The sequence below is a fragment of the Aythya marila genome (assembly GCF_965140915.1).
Source record: "Aythya marila genome assembly, chromosome: 14".
In the NCBI taxonomy this organism is placed as follows: domain Eukaryota; kingdom Metazoa; phylum Chordata; class Aves; order Anseriformes; family Anatidae; genus Aythya; species Aythya marila.
Window position 1 is genome coordinate 13,192,655 of NC_139055.1, and position 25,058 is coordinate 13,217,712.

A 25,058-nucleotide genomic window follows, 5' to 3' on the forward strand; every position below is an offset into this window, starting at 1 on the left:
TGGAAAGCTTTAAAACATGAAAAAGGCTCGGTCCTCCCGGTGGGCTGAGGGATGTGCTCCCAGCCCTTGCCCAGCCAGCTTCCCCAGGACTCATTTTTTTCATTAGGAAAACACACACGTTCAGCAGCAGCAAAACCTCTGACACAGGCACGATGAGCAGTTGTCCTGCTCCTGTGGAAGAAGCAAGAGCTACGCTGCCAGGAGTGCTGGTGGCTGTGAGCAAGGGGACAGCTATCCCAGGTCACCTGCAGCACGAATAAAATGCTCTGACTCAGAGGCAGGAAGGGGAGAGCTCAGGGCAGGAGGAGGAGGAGGAAAGCCTTGGCATTTCTTTCCCAGGTGTGCACACCAGATCATAAATAAGCAGCTGTCGACAGCGATGTGATTTAAACAGAAAGATTGGTCTTCTGTAGCCAAGGGCTCCTTGGCACAGATAAAAGATCTAGCGTAGGAGGGCGTAAATGCCCAGTACTGTGCTAATTAACATTTTCTGGGGGTGTTGCTAGGCCCTCACAGCTCTACACTTTGACAGCAGCTCGGCTGCAGCCCTGTGCTGGTGTTTTGGGTGCTGGCTGCAAAGTTCCCTTCTGTTCTTTGAGGGCAGCTTTGTGCCTGCTGCTGGGTGAGAGCTGAGCTCGTATGTGGGCCGGGGCCTGGACATGGAAGCAACTGCCCCCCTCCCGTGTCCTGGTGATGGTGGCAACCAGCACCGTGCTGTGAGGTGCTGCTGGCTGGGGAGGTCCCTAGAGCCAGTTCCCCGGGGTGATGCTTCGTGTCCCTGGGCTGCTCTGGCTGGAGGATGCTGAGTGCTTTTTGAGCGCCTGGCTGGGGCTGGCAAGGAGCAGCAGCTGCTGCATTGGGGTCAGCGTTTAAAAACAAGGTCAAGTGCAGTGCTTGGAGGGGGTGGATCCTCCTAAGGAGGTGGCAGGAGCTGTTGGGATGAACAGGATTGGATTCCAACCATTCCTGACACCAAAAATCCTCCCCAGTGCTGCTGGGGACCCAGTGCTGTGCTCTCTGTCCCCATCCTTGCTCCAGGTACCTAGATCTGGGCAGGATTACTGTGATTGCTCATTCCCAAACAGTTCCATGAATGATTTGTGCATCAACTGCAGCATCTCTGCTAGCAAACGCAACTGCTACTGCTTCTGAAACTTGCTGCAGTGAGGACTCTGCCACCAGCCTTCCTAAACTCCTCCACTCAGGAGGAGTCCTCAAAGGTTTTATCCACCCTTTCCCTCAAAAAACCCTCCTTTAGGACAGCTAGGTCCTGATCTAACCTAGCTGTATTTGGGGCAGAGCTGTGCAGGTTTTGGGGTGGATGACCTGTGTGCCTGCCCCTCTGCGGTACCGGGGTCAGTCTCGCTCAGAGTTGGGGACACCACGTGCGCAGCAATTTCAGCTGTAAAATTACTGCGGGAGCAACTTTGCTGTGGAGTTGAAGGGTTTAAATGGAGCAAATCTTGTGGGAGAGGTAATGCCTTTTATTAGGTGGAGAAAACAAATTAGCTTTCAGGTACACAAGCCCTTCTTGCCATTATTGTTCCTGTTATTATCCCATATTGGTGCTATTAGGAACGAGGGCATTGCGTTAGAGGGGAAGCACATTATGCAAGTGTTAAGACCTGCTGGTAACTGCTCTCTGCTGACAGACACTTGCTTAATGATGTGTCGGGGCGAAAGCCAGCGGCAAGGACGAGCACCAGAAGGAGCTGGGAGTGCTGAGCCCTGCCTCGCACCGAGCAGCCATGCCTGGGCCCGATACTCCTGCCACCTCCCCATAGAGGAGAGAAAAAGGACCTGGTGGAGGTTCCTGCCACCACAGCTTTCAGGACACCCCCAAAACCCCTCCTTTTTACATCAAACAGGGTCCTGACCGCAGCAGGACCCTGGGGCAGGTCCCCTGCGGCCAGCGGAGCCGCCCTGGCTTGCTGGCAGAGGGTGAAGGTGCTGGGTGCTCCTGCCCACGCTGGAGGCAGAGATGTCTGCGAGGCTCTCACGGGTGTGAAGAGCACCGGTCACGTTCTGGGCGTCAGGCGGTGGCCGGGGCGGGCGGCAGAGCCAGTTTTACTGCCCCAAAAGTGGGGCTGGGGAGGAGACAGCAACACTCAAATAGCCGGGGCCCTGTGCGCTGCCTGCCAGGTGTGGAGGAGGCCACTCGCCTGTCCCTGCTGCAGGTAAGGCACTTCTCCATGTACACCGGGGGGGCTTACAGACTGCCTTATCGATTTTAGGGGCTGGGGAAGAGGAGGGGAAACGTGGGCTGAAGTGTGGGTTGTGGCAGGAGCATCCCCAGGGCAGCTCTTGGGTGGTCTGAGGGATGGAGATGGGACGTGGTGCCTGATCCTCGCTGGGAAGGGCTTTGGTCCTCCCCAGTGAGAGGAGCAGGCAAATTCCTCCAAGAGGATGCCTGAGGCATGATGTGGGGGCACCCCATGGATATGGGGCTGGGCACGAGCTGTGGGGCACGGAGAAGCTTTGGTGCAGGATCCCACAGCAGGGAATCAGCTGCACCTTCTCATACACCACCTTAGGGGCTGCCTTTCTTCTTTTTGATAATGTTTGATTATTTTTAATGATTTTAGATTAAAAAGTAATTATTTTCAATTAGGAGTTGCACTTCTTAATTACGGAGATGAATTAGGTGGCTATTCATTATTAATTAGATTTTAACTCGGCGCTGATAGAACCTTTTATCTGTCCCTATCTGCTTTCTGCCCATCCCGCCTGCCTCTGCCCCAAAGCTGCCCCAGCCCCGCAGCATCCTGTGGCTTTTACAACTGCTTACAAAATACACATCAGTTTTATCATCCCAGAGGCTGTCTGCTTCCTTCAAGGGCGCAAATCCCGATCACAAGATGGTGTCATTTTGTGGGCTTAAAAACATTAATTGAAAGCATTAATATGCTGCCTCCCTCCATCAGTGACTGGGGCAGAAACTGTGCCCTAATTGTGTGCTGAGCCCGAACAATGACCCTGTTTTTCCCTGACAGCAGAAGGAACCCGTTCCCTCGTCCTTGCTCCTTCCCTCTGCCACAAGTGGCAATTTTGCTCCTTTGTGTGTGACAGAGAGGGTTTGACCTGCCTGTGCTATTTCTTGGATTTTGTTTGTTTTTGCTATTTTTAAAGAAAGCTGTCGGCTTTCTTTTGATCTGCTTTCTTTGCCATCTGTCACCTTTCGGTCATTAATCAATGCTCAGAGTTTTCTCACTGTTGCTCACTGCTGTCTCTGTCTCCCTCCCTGCTACTGTCCCATCCCTGGGGAAGGTCTCCTCTCCGGTTTCCCAAGAGCTCAAAATAGTGGTCTTTACCCTCATTTTTAAATATTTTAAATATTTCTTTAATTTTCACTTGCTCCCAGGTGGGTTTGGAAGTGGTCTTAAGGCATCTCTCTGCATATTTGAAGAGAAAACCAAACAGTGGGGACCGGGAAGGTGTCTTCATCCCTGAAAAGCCCACGTTATTCCCCCTCCAGTCGCTCCTCTCTGTGCCACAGGTGTGAGCACCTCACGTCCCAGAGCCCTTTGGCTGCGGCGAAATGTCGACGATCCTGAAATGTGAGTGTCCAGTGGGAGCTGGGGTGGGACGGGGACCCACAGCCCCCTCCCATGGGTGCACGTCTGCTGGTGCTGCTGGTAATGACCCTCAACCTGTGTCTGTTGTAGGGTTTGGACGGGAAGATAAGGAGAGAGAGGAGAAAGGCGCTGAAGAAGAGAAAGAAAAGGAGGAGGAGAAAGAGGAGGAAAAGGTAGGGGAATGATGGAGCTTTTCACAGATTGGCTGCTGAACCATTTCCCGGAGGATTTCCAGCCCCAAAGTCCCCAGCACGGTGCTCAGGGTGAGCCCAGCACTTCCCAAACCAGCCGTGTTGGGGAACCTCCATGTCCATGGTTGTGCAGCACCTGCGGGGCACCCAGCACCCTGAGCACTGCTGCAGGGAACAGGGGCACAGCAGGGATGTGCACAGGGCAGAGCTTCCTGCTTCCCACTGAGTACCAAAAATGGTACAAGAGGGCATGGGAGGCAGCCAGGGCTTGTAGGGTGTTAGAAACCACCTGCCCTGCCTGATTTACATCCTGGCTGCAATGAGTCATGGCATCCACACACCTCTGGTGGATGGTGCTGTGCCATCCACAGCCTGGAAATCACACCGTGCGCATGGCTTTTCCACTGGGAGGCAGCTCTCTCTTTGATCCTGCTGTTCAAATGGGGTGTCGGGGCCCTGGTGACATTTGTCCTTCCCTCTGCCCCTGCAGGGAGATGAAGAAGGTGGCGACAGGAGTAGCAGCAGCTCCCAAAGCGTCTCAGAGGAGGTAAACCCCCAGACTGTTCACCAACACCCCCAGCCCCCGTGCGGGTGCTGTTTTTGGGTGGCATTCAGTACCTAGAGGTACCAGGGGATGGGGCGTCCAGCACTCCACTCACCTGGTGTTGCTTTTCTTCTCTAGCCCCAGGAGCACAGCAGCGACAAGGACGATGAGAAGGAAGCTGCAGATTAGCCTTGCTGTGCACCCCCGGGAGGTGGGGATGCTGGTGGCAGCACTTCGGAGCGGGGACTGGCTGCTTTTAGCCAAATAAAAGAGTTTGCGGGCTCCAAAGAGAGATGCTATTTATTCGTGCTGGCTGGCTGCCTCCCCAGAGCTGCGTGGCCAAGGAAAAGCAGGTGATGGGGAGCTGGCATCTGGGGGAGCACAAGCAGGTTTTGTTCAAGATCATGAAAGGGAATGGAGAGAAATCCAGCAGCCCTGGCTGCCTGGCTCTGGGTAGCCCCTGAAATGAAGAAACCCCCTCCCTGTCCTCTCTCTGCCTCTCACTCCAGGGCTGTGCAGGAGGCAGCTTCAGCTGCCTGAGGCTGTGCTGAGCTGTTACAACCTGCTGTGATTTTCTACGGAACCCAAACCATACGAAAAGCAGTCAGAATAGGGGGAGAAAAGCCCCAAACCCCGCTTTCTGCCAGGCTGCCGGCAGAGAGGGGGCTGAGGATGTCCCTGCCCTACGCCCGCCTGCGGCTGGGAGAGGGCGCAGCACCAGGAAAAAGGGGAAAAAAATGGGAAAAATGAGCTGTCACCGCCATCTACCGGGGCTGGGACGTGTGGCAGCTGGGGCCAGGGTTTCGTAACCGCTCGGCTGTTTGGTAAGGCTTCCTCAGAAGGGCGTTATTCCTCGGGTAATGCAGAGTTCAGAGAAACTTGGGTTAGCAGTCAGCGCCGGGGAGGATTTTACATAGAACCGCAGGACAGGGAGCGAAAGCAGCCGGTTCCTGTACAACCCCAGCAAGCAGCAGGAGCGATGCTGAGGAATGTTTTCTTAGTGATCCAGCGCCGAGATTAAAGGGAAAACATGTAGAGCAAACAAACAGCCAATGCCAAAAGCTAAACTGGCTGTTAGAAGGCTGAGTTTAAGTGCCACGTTTCACATGAACGGGGACACCCCAATGTAAAATAGTGCCATGGGGCCCCTGTGGCTTCCATTGCTTTGTGCACAAGTATTTGAGAACCTTGCACAAGACACAGCCTACTCCCAAACAGCACACAGAGGAGTTTGCATTCCCCTCAGGCCACACTCTCGCAGGACGGGAAGCTCTGGGAATACATTCAATGTGCCTGAACATGAAAGGGATGGCCCTACCTTTGCTTTTTAAGTTTGGGAATTTCCCAAGTGTGCTGTGCCAGGCGATTTTTCTGAGGTCAAATGTGCCTGTCGGTGCCCTGTTGGAACTGATCAGTGCTGCATCTCTTTACACCTGATGGTGGATTTCTTGCCCTGGGATGGGCTAAAGAGATTCAAAGTTCTAAAACTACCTCTGCACCTTGTGCCACAGCTCCCAGCATTGAAATTTATAAGCAACTGTCTGCAAATGAGCTTGCCACGTCCTCACGCTGCCCCAAATCCCATTGCTTCGTGTCCTCGGAGCCAGCATGTGTACATAAACCCCACACTGCTGGGTGATGGTGATCACCAAGACAGGGAAAGCCTTACTGTTTGTGGGTTTTGTTCGCTGCTCTGGGCCACTCTACAAAGCTCTGGGTGCTTCCTCTCTGTTCCCAAGTGATGCCTTGATTTGAACTGATGAGGTTTCGCCAATTATCTGCAGTCCCTAATTCCTCATTGTGTCTCAGCCCTGGCTTGAATCCAGGTGACATGAATGGATTTACAGCATGAGCATCCGTGACAGCTACCTGGATTAGGGCTTTAAAAACGCTCATTGGAGGGACACAAAGTAGGCCAAACATTTGGCTTTTGGAGATGCTGAGGACGAGCCCTGCAGCACCGTGGGGGACAGTGGTGTCCTGTGGGACGGGGCTGGGGACAGCTGGGTATCCCCCAGCATGATCTTGGTGCTTGTACACATCCTCAAGAGCTTCCCTAGCACTGCTGGACATGAAATCTAGCTCCACTGGGGTGCTTAACCACCAAACGTGCTTTAAACACCCTCATAGTTCAGCCTGGGTCTCCCTGGACGTGTCTTTGGCCAGCTGGGAGTGGAGCATGGACAGGGCCATGCTGAGCATCCGTCACGTCCAGCTCGTGGAGGGGTGGAGTAGGAAAAGAAGACCAGCAAGAGAAACTGGCAGCCGTGAAGTTACTTAAGCAAGCCTTGTTTACACACATTTAATCCTCTTTATATAATCGCCCAGGGGCAGCAGGAAGGGTTGTGCTGCCCCTGCTCACACCAGGGGTGGCTGCAGGGACCCTGCAGAGCACGTGGCCACCCAGGGCCTTGCAGAGATACAGGTGCCAGGAGACCCTGGGCATGGAGAAAGAAGTGATTGCCATGCCACTCCATGCAGAGATGGCCCCGAATTAAGGCATTTTTCCCTAAATATTGATAATTTCAGAACAGTAAGGTCAGACCTTTATTTTGCTCTGAAATTTTCCATCTTGCACTTAGGGGTTGCATTGAGTAAACATGGGTGTTTTGTTATGTAACGTGTCCTGTTAGGGAAACAAGCCTCTCTTAAGGTAGAGATCAAACAGAAATCTTTCCTTTGTTCCCAAGTGGCCTTCTTCGTGGAAAATTTCAAAGCTGCTTTTTCATTCCACCAAAAAGTGGGAACAGTAAGAAATCCTGACTTTCCCGGCAAAGCTGATTCCTGCAGCCCTGCTTATGATCTACTAATCTCTGCAGGGCGCCAGACAGAGGTTTCCTACAAACCAACTCTTCTATTTTTGTGCTGAATAATAAGAAAAGCAAAAGCAGAGCAGAACACGTGTCTCACAAGTGGAGGGCGCTTTGGGAGGTCAAATCTCTCCTCCCACCCCTGCTCCCTGGAGACTCCCTGTGCTGAGTCCTTCTGCAATTTGTCCTCTCATTCTCAATATCTGGAAATTAAAGGCTTCTCACCATGTTAATTAAAAGCTGGAAGTTATACCAGAGCTTTATTCACTGTGGTGCTTGGGATTCCTTTTCATAAAAATGTCTCTAAGTGTACAAACCCTGCAAATGCTTTCTTCTGAGAGTCCTGCATTGGCTCCTTCAGAAGAGCAGAGAGGGGAATTTGTTCACAAAACCTGACTGTGATACATTCATAACATCCACAAAGAAGCAGCACCAGGCTCATTGTGAAGGAACACCTGTGGTTTTCTCCAGCAGATCCTCTGGGATGAGTTTCTGGGTGACAGACCTGAGGAGCAATAGCAGCTGGACCCTGAGGAAGGGTCCACAGCTCCTGTAGCCAAAGGTTGTTGACCTGCAGTCTGAATTTCAGGGAGAAGTGGGAGCAAACCAACACGGGAAGATGGCATGGCCAGAAATGCTGCTCCCAGAGCAAAGGGTTGCAGATGTGGGGGAAGCAAAAGCTCTGCCCAGGCCACCAGCACTGCAGCGAGCCCCCAGGCAATGGGCTATAATTGTGGCATGCGTATCCCAGCTCGTCCTGCCTAAAATCCAGCACTGTCCGTGTGTTTAGTACTCCCCACCGCTGGGTGTGGGGATGGGGGCTGCTCAGTGCATTCCTGAAGCCCTCTGCACGGCTCCCTGAGTCTTTGAGGTGCTCTTTCTCCGGCATGTTCACACACAGGGCTTAGCTGGAATTTGGCCCACTGGCTTCACAAGAGCTCTTTGTCCTTGCTAGAGAAGGACACCGAGGTATCAGGCTGGTGGGGGTGGAGATTGCAGGGAATCACTGCGAGCTCACAGCATCCTGCCCTGCAGACCGTCCTAGGGCAACAGGGACAATTCTGACCTTGCTTTTACCCGGCATGGCTCATACATGCCCACGGTTTTCTCCACGCTGTTAATGTGGGACGTGCTCCAAGGCCGAGTGAGAATATTCCATCAACCTCTTTGCCAAGACGTTTGGCCCAAGAGAGTAAAATGAGCCAGATGGGGACTGGGGCCCTCCCCACTCGCCTCTTGGGTTTCCAGGACTCGAGGCAGAAGCAGGGTTACGTGAGCACTGCGATAGCCTTATATCGCAGCAGTGTGTCTGGCCGGTCCATGTGACACTCAACGCGTTTCTCTAGGAATGAGGATGCCTTGGGCAAAGCCTGCGTGACTCAGAAGGGAAAATACTGATGTTTTTTTTTGAAAGGAAAATATTGAAGTTTTCTTAAATCGCCTGCCCTGTTTACCTCCGATCATCCTTACTGAGAGTCGGGGCCTCTCGGAGCTCTCAGCCAGCCGAGTTTCGGGACTGAGGGAACAGCACCATGTAATTTGTGTGGTTGCTCCCTGCCCAGTGCCCAGTCAGCACAGCTCAGACCTCGAATACCAGACATCAAGGAGCAGTGTGGCAATCGGCTGCGTCTGCCAGAGAGAAAACCAGGCACGGAGCAGCTGCCCTCGTGGGACGCAGGCACCTGGAGGAAAAGGTGCTTGTTACAAAAGGCAGGCGGGGACTGCAGACAGGAGCCTCCTGCACCACCTGCTTCCACTTCCTCTTGCTCCATTTACCAGGACCGGCTTTGAACTGCGTGTGGCAAACGGAGAAACCCGGCAGCGGAACGATATCCTGGATACAGAAATACTGTGAGGCGAAGAAAGCAAAAATGCCAGGAAGCTGATGTGCTTGTAGACACGCTGGGAGGCGTATGATGCAAGTGACTCCCTGCGTGCTATTTGCACGTACTGAGGTGTAAAAACAACTCCTTGCGCCAACCCCAAGGACATGGGGCTGGGCTCCAGCCCCAGCTGGGAACCAGAGGGGCAGGAGCGGGGCTGCACAGGTGCTCAGCCTGGTCCTGGCCCTTTGCCCAAGCAGGAATAAAGCTCAGAGCCTTATCCTGTGCCCGCTGACTCCTGCACATCCCCGCTGCCTCCAGCCCAGCCCGTCTCCTGCTGTGGCAGTGCCGCAGCCCCTGTGCTGCTTCTCCTCGGCTGGGTGCCAACTCTTTCCTCTTTCGGGTGTTTTTGAAAGAGAAAAACTTGTTTTACCTCTGCACAACAGGACTTGCAGGTCTGATGGTGACAACCCCATCCACACAAGAGGGAAGAGCAGGGTAGGTGTGTGACGGGGCCATGGCACACACGGAGCAAATCCCTGCCCAGCAGCTGCCGGTGGTGCCTCTGCAGACACCCCAAGGAGCACCCTGGTCTCCCCTGCCAGCACTGTGAAGGCACCACAGGTAGGTGCTGTCACCTCTGTGCCACTCCTTCCTGTTAAACTTGTCAAAACCCAATGTCAACACTGGCAGCAAATATTTAAGTGCTGGAACAAAGCACACAGCCGCCCGGCGTGAAGGCACCGAGTCCCACGTTGTAGCTCGGCTGTCTGCACCACATCCAGGAGCCTGTGCCAAAGCCGGGGCACCGGCGGCATGATGGCAGAGAGAGGGGGGAGCCAGGGGCTGCTTGTCCCTGGGACAACACCCCGGCAGCTCCCCAGCCTGGCTGGGCCCCACCTTTAAAGTGGAAAGAGAAAAATCCGATGGTGCTCTGCAAATCGTACCTGAGCACAGCATGAGTTGTTCTGCAAAACACTGAGTCTTCATCTGGTCAGTGGAATAGTTAACATTAGGTATTTATTTTAAATTAAATTTAATTTAACTTAATTTAGTGTTTATTTTATTTTATTTTATTTTATTTTATTTTATTTTATTTTATTTTATTTTATTTTATTTTATTTTATTTTATTTTATTTTATTTTATTTTAATTTTATTTTATTTCAGCACATACTGATTCAGCACAAGCACACCAGTGACAAGCAAAAGCATTCGGACTTTACCACCAGCTCAGCTCTCTGTAGACCGAAGAAAACACACTGCTCTCACGCTGGTGCCAGCAAAGCCCCGTTTCCAGCACATGTACACGTTGTGGCTGATTGATTTCTGAATGCATTACGCAAAGGCAGCAGCACGGCCTCGCTGCTGGCGAGGCGCTGGGCCCGCACGCGCGAGGATGCCTGCGGAGTGAATCAGGAGGTGAGCAGCAGAGCAGGCAGGGCACAGGAGCAGCCCAGCATCACCTGGAGGGGCACATTGGGGTGGTGAAAGCTGCCCCCCACCTTCTGCTGGCTCCCAGTGGGCTGCTGCTCCCGGCTGAGCCACAGCAGCAGATTTTGGGAGCGCTCGGCCACTTGGATGTGGTGGCTGAAATCGCCCTCGGGTCATGGCTCAGCAATGTGTCCTGCTGGAGGGTAAACTGGGTGGTCAGGCTTCTTGGTGACAATGTTGTGTTTTAGTCATTATCCAGGTTTTGGTGGAAAAACTACCCACTGGGGAACTAAAAGATGAGGCGACAGCATTGGTTGTAAATGAGCCTTGTGCATCTGAGAAAGGTCCAGGAGTGCTGCTGGCAGGAGGCCTGGTGGCACCCCCCAGGGGTGACTGATGGAGGTGGCTTTGACCCTACCCAAAGTAGATGGGAACACAGAGGCTGTCCCCAATGGGGTCCTGGGCAGCCCCATGGTACTCCAAGGGTGTCTGCAGTCCCCGGTGTGCTGCAGGATGGAGGGCTGGGGAAAGAGGTGCTTGGGGCTGTGCTGCTGAGCAGGGCCAGGGTTTCCACCCGTCTGCAGAGCCCGCAGAAAATAATTAGGTTTTGAACTTTTAAAACCACTCGTGAGCTGTTTAATGAAATCACAGTAGGTTTTGAAACAAAACCTGCTCCACAGCCCCAGCCTCTGCCAGCCACTCCCTCAGTGGGACACGGGTTGCACCAGCACTGCTGGCTCACCGGTGATCTCCCTCCCTGAGCATCCCTGCCAGCGTGCTCCCGTCTTTGTTTGGCTTTTAGACATGCAAAAGAGCCTGTGGATTGCTGTGCATCATCCTTACATAAAGTCTGAACTACTAAGCTGTTTTTCCCAGCACCAGCTCTCCGACAGCAGCCATCGCCTTGCTGCTGGGATGTGTGGCAGGGGGATGCTTCCCCCCTGTCCTGGGGGGCTGTGAGCAGGAAGGGGACCTCCCCACCCATGTCCCTGCTGGTTCAGCTCCCAGAGAGCACCAGGGGAAGATGCAGTGTCCCACCTGCCCCAGAGGGACCCCGCTTTGCCCCGTGCACCCTGCAGCGAGGTGGCTGCATGGCGGGGGCTGCAGGGGCACACTTGGGGTCCCCCAGCCTCACCAACCTCCCGGGCACCTTGCACCCCATCCGACCCACGCGGCTCTCCAGCACCCCACAGCGGGGAGCACCCCAACAAACCCCTCACCCCTCTTGCTCCAGAGCCCCCCAGCACCCCGCACCGGGAACCGGCCCCGCATCCCCCATCCTCCCCTCATCCCCCCATCCCTCCCGGGTCTCACCTCGGTGCCCGGTGCCCCCGAGCACCCCGTTTTCCCCCCCGTCCCCCGCCCCGTTCCCCGTTACGAAACGCGCCCGGGGCGGGGCGGGGCGGGCGCAGCGCAGCGGCGGCTGCAGCCAATGGTGCCCCCGCCGGTTACGGGGGGGGGACACACGGTAGGAGCCGTGTCCCGGCCGTGCCGTGCCCTGCCGTGCCCTACCGTGCCGTGCCCGGGCTCCGCAGCCCTTTGCAGCCCCCCCGGTGGGGAGGATGGGCTGAGCCCGGTGGCACTGGGGGGAGCCGGCGGCGGCGGCTCCCGGGATGTGCGCGCACCGCCGGCCCTGGGAGCAGCTCCCCGGCTCCTTTTGAAGGGCAGCAGCGATGAACCGCGATCCCTCCAGCCCTCCCAGGGGGGATAGCCCCGTTTGGTGCCCCCCTGGGAGCGGGGAGCTGCTGCGCTGCCCATCCTGCCGCCTGCAGCTCTGGGAGCCGGTGACGGTGTCGTGCGGTCACTCGCTGTGCACGCCGTGCCTCGGGGGGGCCGTGCCCGCCCGCTGCCCCCTCTGCCAGGAGAAGCTCAAGCTGCTGGGAGTCGGCGGGCCGAGGCGCAACGTGGTGCTCTGCAACCTGCTGGAGAAGTGCGAGGATCGGGGCAGGCGGCTGGCGGGGCTGGTGGCCCGTGTCCGGCACCATCTGAGCCGTGGGGAGGCGAAGGAGGCGCTGGGGATGGCTCAGAAGGGCGTCGAGCTGGGTAAGCATCCCCTGGGTCCAGGGGGGCTTGGGGGGTGGGTTGGGGCTGGTGGTGCCAAGAGGGTCCGGGTCTGTTGTCCAGCTGGGGTGAGGATGCGCGGATGGTGCTGGTGGGGCAGGTGGGTACCGGCGTGGGTCGCTTTGTCCCCATGTCACGGTGCCACACGTGCCAGCATGAGCTGGGAGACCTGGGGAGCTCATTTGGAGTGCTGGAAGTGCTGAGATGGGATGGGGAGGGGGGGTAAAGAAGTTGGGTTTTTCTCCAGTGTCTGCAGGTGTAAGGGACTCATCCCCACCCCTGCCAGAGCATCAGCAGGGGGACTTGGCCTTCTGGGGCTGTGGTGGCCGGGTTGAGCCCTGATGTTTGTCCCCAGTGCCAGGGCCGTGGGCAGGATGGGGTGCACAGCCAGGTCCCACTGGCCCTGGGCTCTTGGCTTTAGCAGGCAGCTGGAGAGGAAGGAGGTGTGTAGTGATAGACGAGATGTTAGCAGCTTCCCAGCGGTGTCCAGCAATGTTTCAGCATCAGGGGAAGAGTTTGGGGGGTTTGCAATCATTATGTAAAGTGGCTGGGACTTCTCTAGTCTAGGACAGACACGTCTGAGCCCCCCACGGCACGCAGAGGGGTCCCCCAGCCCCCTTCTGCACCCAGCCCCACCGTGACATTCACCTGCCGGATCAGGATCAGGCCGGGGGGGTCGGTCTGCTTTAACACACAGCCCTAAGTGGATTTCTTGGAGAGTACTGCTGAACTAAAAGGGGTTACACAACGCTTCTGGAGAGCAGGGGGCTGGGGCGGTGAAGGCAGGAGGTCCTCTGGTGTTTCTATGACAGCGCTGTGCGGGCAGTACCGAGCTCCCCTCTCGTTGCAGGCACTCGCTCCTCACTCATTGCCACTGCCAGACAAGTGCCAGGGGTGCACAGCATGGCTGAGGTGCCAGCGGTCCTGGTGCTGGCAGCGGAGTGTGGGTCCCTTTGTGCAGCGTCCCCAGGCACCCCCTTCACATCCTCTGCGCCCTTTGTGCAAAGCAAACGCACATGCGCCGTCCTCGGCTTCTCTTTTCATGAGTGCCAGGCTTTTGTCTTGTTGGGCGGTACACTTAGGTAGTTCTTTTTAAAAAGCCTCTGTGAGGAGAAAGAGCAAACTGTTTCAAGCTCTGCCCTTGGCCTTTCTTCACTACGTGCTCGGCTCCCTGGCGGGCAGGGGAAGCTGGGTTGGGGCAGTGAGGAAACAGGAATCAGCTGCAGCTCCCATAAACCTGTGTGTGCCGGTGCTGCTTGGGCTCTGCCATGTGGGTGGTGCTTTCGGGGCAGGATTCCCACCCCCTGCAGCCTGCTGACCACTTTTAGGCTGCACAGCTTCTCCTGGGCTCCTCTTTAAACCTAAGGTTAATAAAAGCTTGACCGGTGGGAGTGTGTGTGCTGGTTTGCACAGTCCCACTCCATGCTGCCAGGGCAGGGACCCTCGGCTTTGCACAAAACTTGCTGCCAACCAGAGCAGCTCTCTGCTTGGGAGACTGCGTGGCTAAAGTGAATAGAAAACCAGAAGATAACAAGTTGACAAAGTGAACAAAAAGGTGCAGCGTAACACAGGAGGGCTCCTGACGTGCCAGGAGTGCTGTCAGTCACTCTGCAGCCGCCGGTCTGCCAGCTGGCTCACGTTCCCGATGTCTAATGATATCATAGATCAAAAATAGCTGCAGCAGGAGAGAAATGCAGAATTTGTAGCCTGCTTTTACACATCTCATTTCTGCCAAAGCAGACACTTTATTACCAGGCAGTTCAAATGTTCAAATGCATTTGCCCATGTGGAAAATAAGCCCCTGGACTTTGTACCCGTGTTTTCATCTCCACGTTTCACCGTGAGCTGGAGCGTTTCATCTCTAGATGTGCGTCTGAGGGACGGGCCACGGCACAGCAAGTTCCCCTGCTTCCTGCTCCGGGTGCCAAGGTCGTGGCTGTCATCACACACGCACGTGGGCTTGGAGGGAGCACACGGTGCCCGCTCAGCCTGATTCGTGCAGGGCAGCTCGGGATGGGAGATTGCACTTGGCTTGCACTTGGAGCAGGGCAGAGAGTGGGGTCCTGCTGTGCACTGTGCTGGAAGGAGGCAGGAGCTGCCCTGGAGCTTCCTCCACGTGGCTGGACGTGGCGGGTGCCTGGGCACGGTGGCAGCAGTGGAGGGCAGACGCTGGCTTCCTGCACCCTGCTGCCACGGGGCTGCGAGTCGGGACCTGCTGGGAGCTGGCACGGCTGCATCGGCGCCTGGTGTGAACCAGGGCTGGGAGAAAAAGCTGCTGGGGCTGGGAGTGCGGGAGACATCGCCAGCAATTATGTTTGGCTCCAAAGTGACCCCGGATGCTGACCCTACCATCATCCCATGGGGAGCCAGCAGGGACAGATGTGATGACACTGGTGTCCTGCCTGGAGGGACTGCGGTTGCAGCTGTGCCTTCCCCACCGCAGCGTGTCCCTGGCCCCAGCCCTTGGCAGCCGTCGGGCGATGCTCGCCGCTGGGGGAGGCGCGGGGCCACTGCCTTGGCTGGCAGTCAGCAGCAGATGTAGGTCACCTCTGTGGCTGTGATATAATGGGGTGGGTCTGCGAATCCTGCATGGTTCAAACCCACAAAGCATCGCCACACCTGGCTGAGTCGTGCTGCGTGGGATTTCGGGGCGCTTGTTTCTGAGGGACTGCTCTGCACCACGCCACTGGGGTGTCCTGGCCAGCAGTGCCTGCACACTGACATCCCACCAGTGACATTGTGATAATGCAGGCCTGAGTGCCCAATTCCCTTCCTCTGTTTTGGGAAACTTCAGCCTTTTCTTGTGCTGCGGGGCCCAGAGCCATGTGGTGGGGTGGATCTGGAGTCTTCCTTGCTCCCCCAGGGTCTCTCCTCACCTTGCATGGTGCAGTCTTTTTGCTGCACCCCAAAAGGATGGATGAGAGCCCAGATCCCACTGCAGCTGAAGCTGAGCCCCAAAGCAGCAATGGGGCCCCCTGGCTGAGGAAAGATGGGGAAAAACACAGGGAAGAGGCTCAGAGTTTGAAGTAGATATTTAGGGGAAAGGACTTTCTTGCTGAGAGTTATGAGGCTGGTGGCTCGTGCTGAAGAGGAGCTGGCTGTGTTTGGCTCAAGCTGCCCGCACAGCACATGTCTCCCTGGCCATGTTGTTCTGCACGAGCTCATGACACAAGCCCCCACCTTTCTCTTCCCAGCTCCAGATGAGATCTCCCTTCGGCGGTGCCGGGCAGAGGCGTTCGTGGCACTGGGGCAGTACCCGGAGGCACTGGAGGACCTGGAGGCTGTGTGCAAGGCTGAGCCCACGGAGCACGAGGTGAGCAGAGGGGAGGCTGGAGAAGCCTTGGAGCCACATCTCACTGCATATGGGAGCTAATCCATCCTCTGGAAGTCCCAGAGGATTTCCCCTTGCTGTCCCAATGTCACTTGGATAGCTCGCTCCCCTGGTGGCAGAAGGCCGTGGAAATTTTGGCTGTAGGGACGCAGATAATCAACATTTCATCTAAAGGTCTTAATCACAGCCTCTTGCCAGCAACTGGTTGCTGGGTCCAGCACATGGTTCACAAGCAGTCCTGGGTTCTCATAGCCATTGGATTCATCCTGCTCAGAAATTCACCGTCCAGATCCACGAGGCTGCAGACACAGGACACAAGCACTACGTAATGTTAATAGGAGTGCATTGCCCGGCAGTAAAGGTCCAGCACTGTGTGTCTGTGCACACACACTTGGTGAGGATGCTGGTGTTCAGGGTCCCAGCTTTAGGCTGGGGGAAATCCTGGCTGAAGACCCCAGACCTGGGAGCTTGCTTGCTGATTTGCACTTGTTGGCAATAGCTTTGCAGTGTCAAAGGCAGAAGCCCTTTGACCCCATCTCTGAGTCTCTGCAGGGTTTATTTGCTTGGCTGTTGCAATTGTTGCATTTTGGAGCTCTGTTGGATGTGGTGTGTGGGTTTGGTGGGTAAAATGACAGGTCTGAGCGTGGGGCAGCGATGTGATGGGTACTTCAGGGAGCGGGCAGGATGCTGGAGGGAGAATCCCTTGGCACTGGGAGCTCGGGGTGGACACAGGAGCTGAAGGGACCTGCTCTCAGCTGGCCACTTTTTCATAGTCAACACAGGTTTTTCTGCTTTGCAGGGCTTCTTCAGGAAAGGGAAGGTGCTTCTGGAGATGGGACGTGGAGCTGAAGCCCTGCTGGCCTGGGAGCACTGCCTGACGCTGTGTCCCCATTTCCAGCCTGCGCGGAGTGAGATGGAGAAGGTGCGTGGGCCTGTGGTGTGGTGTGGTCCTGTGCCCTCCTGTCACTCAGGGAGGTGCCCTGTTCCTCTGAAGGACTCGTGTCCCTCACAGTCCTGCTGCTCTGGGCTGATTTTGGGAGCAAGTGAAGTTGGGTCCTGGGCCATGAGTTTTCCATTGCCCCGATACAAGTTTGCTGAAAGCTGTCACTGGAAATCTGGTGCTATTTCATTTTGGTGTCATTCAGGCCAGCACCCACCTGTGTGCCAAAATATTGTCACCGCTGGGGCTGCTGGCAGTGTCCCCAGCACGAAGACTTCATGCCACGAGTGGACCTTTGCCCTCCAGGAGGGAAAGGGCAGGGGAATGGGGACAGACCCCATTCTCTCCACAGTGCACTCCCTTCCTGCTTTTTTTGGGTAATGGAAAACAGGTCCCAGACCTTAAAATAAACTCGTGTATGCAGTGCCTTCTGCTGCCACCTTCCTTATGCCCTAAGGCGTTAGTTTGGCAGAGCTCAGCCAGCACATCCTTCTCCCAGCGCCCTGCTGAGCCCTGTTTCTCCTTGTAGATCCTCGCCCAGGAGGATGCTCCTCGGCCACGCACTGCCCACCGGGGCTCGAGCGGTCCCCAGGCAGGGGGGGATGGTGGGGACCCTGCATCCCCCTCTGCACGAGCCCAGGTAAGAGACTGTGATGGGACTTGGGGTCCCTTTGGGATGTCCCACACTGGGATTTTGCAGTGATGGGAACATGGGTGTGGGGAAGGGAGGCCAGGCAGGACCATACCAGGGGTGGGCAGCTGCAGGTAGCAGGGGGTGGGAGAGCAAAAACACCCTCAGAAGTGGTGCTGAGGGGCTAGGGGAGCAGAGGAGGCTCCTACTGGTGTCCAGTCCTCTCCCAGTTTTGTTCTGCAATATTTTACACAAGATTTTAGACCTTTGTGTTCAAAACACAAAAGCCACATTATGTTCAGAAAAATAAAAGAGAAAATTTCAGTTTTAATGGCGGTTTTTCATCCAAAAATTACATCTGAGAACAGCTCAGACCACTAGGAGCTATTAAGGAAAACTCATTTTCTGCTCTTTGTCTCCTAAGGAGGAATTTGGCAGGTTTGGAGAGAGGGTAAATGGGAGAAATGGGTTCAAACACACCCCAGTGCCCGGTGGTACATCTGGGCAGGGAAAGCCTATGCTTTAACCACGAGATAAACCATGCCCTGAATGCATGCTCTGTGCCCCGGTTCTTGGGCTGTTTGTGTTTCCTCCCAAAAAAAGATAAAATCTGGCTCCCAAATTTGGGGTTGAATGGGGATGTCTGTCAGGGGCACACTCTCCTGGTGTCCTGCAGATGCAAGATGTTAACAGACAGCAACACGCAAGAAAATGTCCCAGTGCTCGGTGGGGTGAATGGGTTTGTATTCAAAGGGGGAAGTGGTGTTGGGCTCAATTTTCTCTTTGCTGTATCCAGGACCAGGAGGAGGAGCCAGAGGCTGGCAGAGGGTCCTCGGTGTCTGAGCACAGCCAGGGGATCCTCACCGCAGGGCAACAGCAGGAGCTGGGGGCTGCAGCAGAGAGGCAGCACGGGCTGTTGGCGGGTGAGTGTCCGCAGAGGCACCAGAACCTCTTCTCCTGCAGAATAACCCTTTAAAAGACATTTTGGCACTGAAGTCTCAGTGTTTGCACCATGTTTGTGCCGATTCCGTACACCTCAGAAAGCAAAGATTAATTCTCAGTATGAAAATGGGGGGTCTTTTCTTTCCTTCTCTTCTTTTGCCACCAGCTAATGAAGAGGGGACAGAGGCAGCGAAGTGTAACCAGCCGTACCTTGGGGAGCTGCTGAGCATTTCTGACTTGGAGTGCTCCCTCTGCATACGGTGAGTCCTTCGGCTGGGGAGCTTTAGGGATGAGGAATTGGCACCTGCCCGCTTCTGTTCCCTGGTTTGAATCTTTCTTCACCTCTTAATAGCAAACTCAGTCCCAGTTGTGCAAGTGCTGCTGCCAGAGGACTGGGCACTGTGCTGCTGTACGTTCAGGATGGTCAGGGTCTCCTGCCCAGTGGCTTGCTCCAGGTCTGGGCATGGCATGGGAGGATGAACTGTGAGTGAACTGCCACAGGGAGGGAGCTCAAGGCTGCATCTGGTCCGAATTAGGTGAATTTAATCTTCTCTGAGAGCAAGGAAACGTAGTGTTCAGGAAGAATCAGGGCTCACTGCGAATGAAGGAGACCCAAGCTGTACTTGCAGTGGGGGATTTCCACTGGTATTAGAGTCCCCGCTGAGCTGGGATCAAGTCAGTCATTTCATTTCTGATCCTGGAGCCACCCGGGAGTGACCTGAGCTCTTGCAGCCGGAGGAGGAGGCACCTTCCCACTGCGGGAAGATGGGGAAATGCTCACCCCAGAAGGCCCATGGGCACCCCACAGGGCCAGGGAGCTCAGGCTGGGGACAGTTGTCATCTCCCATCAGTTTGCACATCCAGCAGCCTGAACCCAGGCTTGTAATTACAGGAATAAGCTAGCTAGAAACCTTTACCTTTAATTAACAGGAGTTACAAGCAAAGATTAGCCAACACAGCTTAAGTGAAAGCAAGTTGCATAGCCACGTACTGCCCGGGCTTGGGAAGCACGGCATGAGACAGCTTCCAGCGGTGTCTCGTCCTGCAGCATCGCTGTGAATTTCCCTTGAAGTGGCAGGAGGGAGTAGGGGAAATGCCTCGATCCTGCTGGAAGCAAAATCCCATAAGATCTTAAGCTGGAGTCCTGTTCGAGTTGCAGTAAGGGGATTCAAAGACGCAGTACCCACAGCACAGGGCTGGGGACGGCTGGGAGCTGTGCCTATAGCACACGTGCTCCTTCCCCACATCAGTCCCCTTTGTCCATTGATGGTGGCTCTTTTGCAGGATGTTCTTGGAGCCGGTGACGACGCCGTGCGGGCACACCTTCTGCAAGGAGTGCCTCGAGCGCTGCCTGGACCACCGGCCCAACTGCCCCCTCTGCAAGCAGAGCCTGAGAGAGGTGAGGGCACGGGTCTCCACGCCAGCAGCATGCCTGGGGCTGGGGGCAAGTGGGACATGGGGGGCACACAGGAGGCAGGGGACAGGCAGGAGGCAGGGGACAGGCAGGATGCTCGCATGCTGGCGACTGCCTGGCCCAGCGGTGTCAATTCCACTTGTGCATGAATGACCAGACAGCTAATAATTAAGACCAGGAGATTCATTTCCACGAGATGCCACAGTGATTTAGTGAGATCGTAAACAGGGCTGAGAGTTAGAGGGGAGAGAGAGAGGAGGAAGTTAATGCTAATTACTTTTAAAAATGGAAATGGATGGAAAACCTGCTAGGCTGGGGATTTGATTTTCTCTTTAATGAAAAAGGATTCAGAGGAGACCATTGGGGAAATTAGGTTGTCATACACAGACCACATCAGTGTCAGTGACAGGAGGATGCATTAGATGGGCCCCAGGTCTGAGCCAGTGCTGCTCAGTCCTGCAGTCCTCCCTGGTGGGCTTCAGCCCCCGCTCTCAAATATGAATGTACCCTCAGCTCCAACACACGTGGGCTCAGGACGGCCTCGGGGCTCCCATCCTGCTCTTGTCCAACCTTTTTCTGGGTCTGTTTTCTCTCAGTACCTGAAGGCTGGAAGCTACAGCTGCACCGTGCTGCTGCAGGACATCATGCTGGCCACCTTCCCCGCACAGCTGGCCGAGCGCCGGGAGCTGCACCAGGCCGAGATGGCCGAGCTCTCCAAGTAAGAGGGACCTGCCCCGGTGTGTGGGGTTGTGCGTATGCAGGGGGGGCTTCCCAAGCTTCTCACCTCTAGGACTGCATCGTGGTGGTCTGCACCACAGCATCACTTCGTGGGGTAAAGGACGGATGCGGTTTGGAGGAGCAGGCAGGGTATGAGTCGATGCAGAGCCTTTGGTGGGATTTGTTCCTAGGGGTGTCACAGCAGTCTCCCTTCCTCTCCTTCAGTCTGACCAAGAACATCCCCATCTTTGTATGCACCATGTCCTTCCCGGGCGTTGCCTGCCCTCTGCATGTCTTCGAGCCCCGCTACCGCCTGATGATCCGGCAGTGCCAGGAGGCCGGCACGAGGAGGTTCGGCATGTGCGTGTACGAGACCGGGAAAAGGTGAGCGCCGGGACGAGGCTGCTTCCTTCTGCCCCAGCTCGTTTACCCCTGTCTGTACCAGCTCCGAATTTCTAAAATCCCGAGTAGTTCAGAGAGGGTGTGAAATCACAGGGTGTGATTTCATCTCCCACTGCATCCTGCCAGCAGAATCCCCAGGGGGATGTCTCCGAGCTGCATGCCCATGGCCACTTTTTATGGTTGCCTTACTTCTCGTACTCTGTCCATAGCAAACTGTGGCAGCACGCTGGGCCAAACAGGCTTTCGTTTGATGCACCGTGGTCACCTTGTGTTCCTGGTGGCACCTCCAGGTCTTGGGTGTGCTCAGCCTGTACTAAAGTACTCCATTAAGCACCTGTACTTACATGGCAAATCTTCCCAGAGCTTCAGCCCTGCTCAAGTGAAATGAGATAACATTTTCTGGCCTCAGACGGGTTTCGTGATGCCTCTGCAAGGGATGGTGTGTTCATCAGGACAGCATGAGGACCCAAGTCATTTTCATACAAGACAAATCCAAGGGAGTGCTCGCTATTCCCTGCCCTCTTGCAGCAAGTGACAGCAGAATTAATTTCCGATTTCGCACCTTTTCCCTGCTTGGAGATGGTGCATGCAGGACAAGCATCTCTCCCACCATAAACACCCTGCTCAGGCCCTCTTTTCTCCCCCTTGCTCCCTTCAGCTTCGCAGACTACGGCTGCATGCTGGAGATCCGGCAGCTGGAGCTGCTGGCGGACGGCCGGTCGCTGGTGGACACCGTGGGCGGGCGGCGGTTCCGCGTGCTGAGACGTGGGCACAGGGACGGCTACAACACCGCTGACATTGAGTACCTGGAGGACAAGAAGGTGAGGGCAGGGCCAGGGCAGAAGCCCCCAAATTGGTGGGACAAAGCCAGAGGAGGTGGAGAAAAGACAGACAAAGCCAACACCTGAGGTGGGTACCGTTGTACCCATGCATGCCCCTCTCCACTCTCCTCTTCCCCCCACAGGTGGCTGGGGAGGAGCTGCAGGAGCTGCAGAGCCTCCATGAAAGCACCTACGAGCTGGCCCAGAGGTTTTGTGAGCATGGAGACGTTGCCTCCAGGCGCCTCTTGATGCAGCATGGGCCACTGCCGGAGAAGGAGGAGGACATCCAGGTAATGCCCGAGGGAAGGGGTGCTCCACAGGGTATGGAGAGAGCCTTTGAATCAGGGCCATTCCTGCCTGGCATCAGCTTCCCTGCACAAAACAAACAAACAAACAAACAAATACAGAAAAACAAACAAATGGACAAACACACAAACCTCACAGCTGAGCTGTGCTCTCCTTTCCCATCATCTGTTCTTTTGAGAAAGCCCTGGCTGGCCAGGGAAGAGGTGCTAAGCCAGCAGGATCCAATTTACTTATTAAGTTGCTCTGACAAATTCAGATTATGGGGAAAAAAAAAAACAACACCAAAATTTAATTTTCATTCTTTCAAGAGGATGCTACCTGCCTGGATCATTACAAAGAGCTGCTGTGGTGACTGACTCTGCTCTGGTGGTGGTGGCTGAGTGCTGCTGTGCTGGGGTGCCTCTAGAAGTGTGCAGGATTTGTCCCGTGTTGTTGAAAAGTGTGGTCTTAAGCAAGCCAATGTGCAAGGCATTTCTCTATTTGTTTTGTAAAGGCTTTCCAGGTTGCCTCTGTTGGGGGGAGAGTCCCAAGGGAATGTTTGCCTGGAAATTGAATTAGTTCATCCAGCCATCTCGTTTCTGAACAGACGAAAGGGCTGCTTGGATGAGTGCCGTAGCCACGGCAGGCATTGCTGCAGGATCCCTCTTACTGCTCCGAGCAAATATTCCCCATCAGCAGTGCCGCCCGAAGGCCGCGCACCTCCCTGTCTGGCGGCTCCTGACGCGGGGCTCTCCCCCTCTCTCCCCTGCAGGCTTCTGCCGACGGCCCGATGTGGTGCTGGTGGCTCATCTCCATCCTGCCCCTCGACCCGTCCTTCCAGCTCAGGCTCTTCTCCAGCACCTCGCTGCGTGCCCGCCTCACCCAGCTGCAGCGCATCCTCCTGGCTCTGCTGCAGCAGCCCCCGGCCACGTACCCCCTGCCTGAGCACAGCCCCCGGGGCCACATCTGAGCCCCCCGCCCCGGCAGCCCCCTCTCTGTTCACACGGGAGACCCCCCCCTCCTCCTTCCTTGGGTTTCTTCGTGCATTTCTTCATGGTTTGAACCCCAAGGAAGGGACCTCAGCGAGGAGCTGGGCTCTCTCTGCTCAGCTCGGCGGGGCCCGGCGGTGACTTGACGCTGTTCGTGCTGTCCCCATGAGCTGCACCAGGAGGGACCAAGCCAGAAAGCTGGGTGGTGTCTTGGGAGCCAAAATCCCCCGGTTTTGAGGTGCTTCAGTGCTAAGGAGGACTCTCCTTAGGGCAGAGGACCGAGTGCCAGGGCTGCTTGGGTTTTGTCTCTTCCTCTCCGAAGGACAACACTGGGGTTTTGGTAGATGGCCCCGCTCCATGCAGCAGGGGAGGAGGGATTTAAAGGTTTGGGAGATGTGGCACCAGGAGGCAGAGAGGTCCCAGGTGGCTTCCTCCACCTGCAGGAGCTGAAGGCTCAGGCTCTAGTTGCAAGTTTGCCTTAATTTCCATTTGAGCTAGAAGGAAGGTTCAATTAAATGATCTGATATCCACGGCCCTGCTTCTAGCCACCTCCTTGGCCAGGCAGAGAAGGAGGCCATTGCCTCCGTGTGGCTGTGGGGACAAGTCCCCAGCTGCCCAAGGCTGCTAATGACCTGGGTCAGGTTGGGCTTTGGGGTCGGACCTGACCCACCGGTGGGCTTGAAGGGGCTGATAGGGGAATTAAGGCTGGCAGTGCTTGTTGAGACTTTCTGCCCCTTGAGCAGTGCAATTTCCCTATGATCAGTGTTTCTTGTGGCCCTCGAATTTGGGATCCAGGACAGTTCAGTGCCCCCGAACCAGCATAGATTGAAGTCAAAGGGAATCTCCGGAGGGGCTGGGGAGGGCACAATACCTGGTGGCCAATGCTGTGAACCCCAATGCAGGGGAGCAAGTGCCTGTCTGCAAGTGCCTGGCTGCTGCTCCTCTCCAGAGAGAGGGAAAAAGTTACTGCCCCCCCTCTGCCTGCACAGGCAAGGCTTTACTCCATGGAGATCCTAAAACTTTGGGATTTTTGCCTCCCATCCATAATTTCAGTGACTTTGGGTTGAAATTTAGGAGTAATATTGACTTAGTGAGTTGTTGGATTAACGTTAATTCCAGAATCGTGTCCCTGCTTTCACTCTGTCTGGTGGCTGTTACCTGGGGAGGGGGAGAAGCAGTGGGGTCGGAGCCACAGGGCCCCTTCCTGCCCATCGTTCCTCTCCGTGTCCTTCTGCAGGGTACCACTGGATTTTGGGAAGTGCCTTTATTTTCTGCAGGGTGGATGTGAGCACCCTCGTGACCCCCCAGCCCCACAAGCTGCCTGATTACTGGGGGTGGGAGCTCCATGGGTCCCTCCATGGGTCTGGGCCATGTTCATGCTGGAACCTGGCTTGCTGTGGGAAGGGACTCGTGCAAATTGCTCCAGTTTGTTTGGAGCACCTTTGGGGTCCATGTTAGTACCTTCTCTCTTTGAATTCTTTTTTCCTCTTGGTCACTGAAATAAAGAACTTTGTTGTTGTTGTTTTGTTGCTGGTGTTTGTCTTTTAGCCGCTCGTTGATGAAAGTTGGAGCATCCTGGGGAGATGTGAAGAGGCGATTCGCTGCTGGTGGTAGGTTAGGTGGGCACAGTGCACACAGGGTAGATAACAGCAAGAGGAAAAGAGAAATTGTTTCAGAGAGGACGAAGAGCACATGGAAACACGCCAGGAGGACTGGTTCCTGCCCATCGTTGCAGCTAAGGGCTTTGGGGAAGGATGGGAACCCAGGACACAGGTCTGGGAGGGATGGTGGCCAGCGTGGGATGACCCTGGTGGGTGTCTGTCCCTCCAGTGCTGTGAAGAGCACCCGTCCCTGTCCCCTCCTCGTGGTGGTGGGCAAGGGCTGCAGCTGGGAGCAGGTTTGCACAGGGCAGCTGGCACCAGGGACGTGTCCCATCTGGGAGACCTGCTCGAGTTCCCAAAGGGAGGCGAGGGGATGCTCCCCGTGGGGATGCCCTGCTGCAACAGCTCCTGCTGACCTCTGCCCCCCGAAAAGGGCCTCCAAAATCCGTCGGGTGGAGGTGCCCACGCGTGTCGGTGGGTCCCCGTGCTGAGCCGTGCCGTGCCACTAGGGGTCAGGAGCAGGCTGAGCTCATCCAGCAGGGGAGACAC

General features: G+C 55.7%; 1 protein-coding gene and 1 long non-coding RNA gene across 2 annotated transcripts; both read left to right on the forward strand.

The window, feature by feature from the left end:
- Positions 1 to 3,365: 3,365 nt before the first annotated feature.
- LOC309883351 lies at positions 3,366 to 4,560 on the forward strand. The gene is made up of 4 exons (XR_014318439.1): positions 3,366 to 3,557; positions 3,666 to 3,748; positions 4,257 to 4,313; positions 4,449 to 4,560. It is a non-coding gene; the product is annotated as an uncharacterized lncRNA (long non-coding RNA).
- Positions 4,561 to 11,837: 7,277 nt separating this feature from the next.
- LOC309883714 (LON peptidase N-terminal domain and RING finger protein 1-like) lies at positions 11,838 to 24,423 on the forward strand. The gene is made up of 12 exons (XM_082772003.1): positions 11,838 to 12,418; positions 15,631 to 15,749; positions 16,567 to 16,689; positions 17,237 to 17,347; positions 18,135 to 18,261; positions 18,447 to 18,540; positions 19,565 to 19,679; positions 20,291 to 20,412; positions 20,637 to 20,795; positions 21,472 to 21,634; positions 21,778 to 21,924; positions 22,692 to 24,423. The coding sequence occupies exons 1-12, from the start codon at positions 12,049 to 12,051 to the stop codon at positions 22,887 to 22,889; spliced, it is 1,848 nt and encodes a 615-aa protein (XP_082628129.1). The 5' UTR covers positions 11,838 to 12,048; the 3' UTR covers positions 22,890 to 24,423.
- Positions 24,424 to 25,058: the final 635 nt, after the last annotated feature.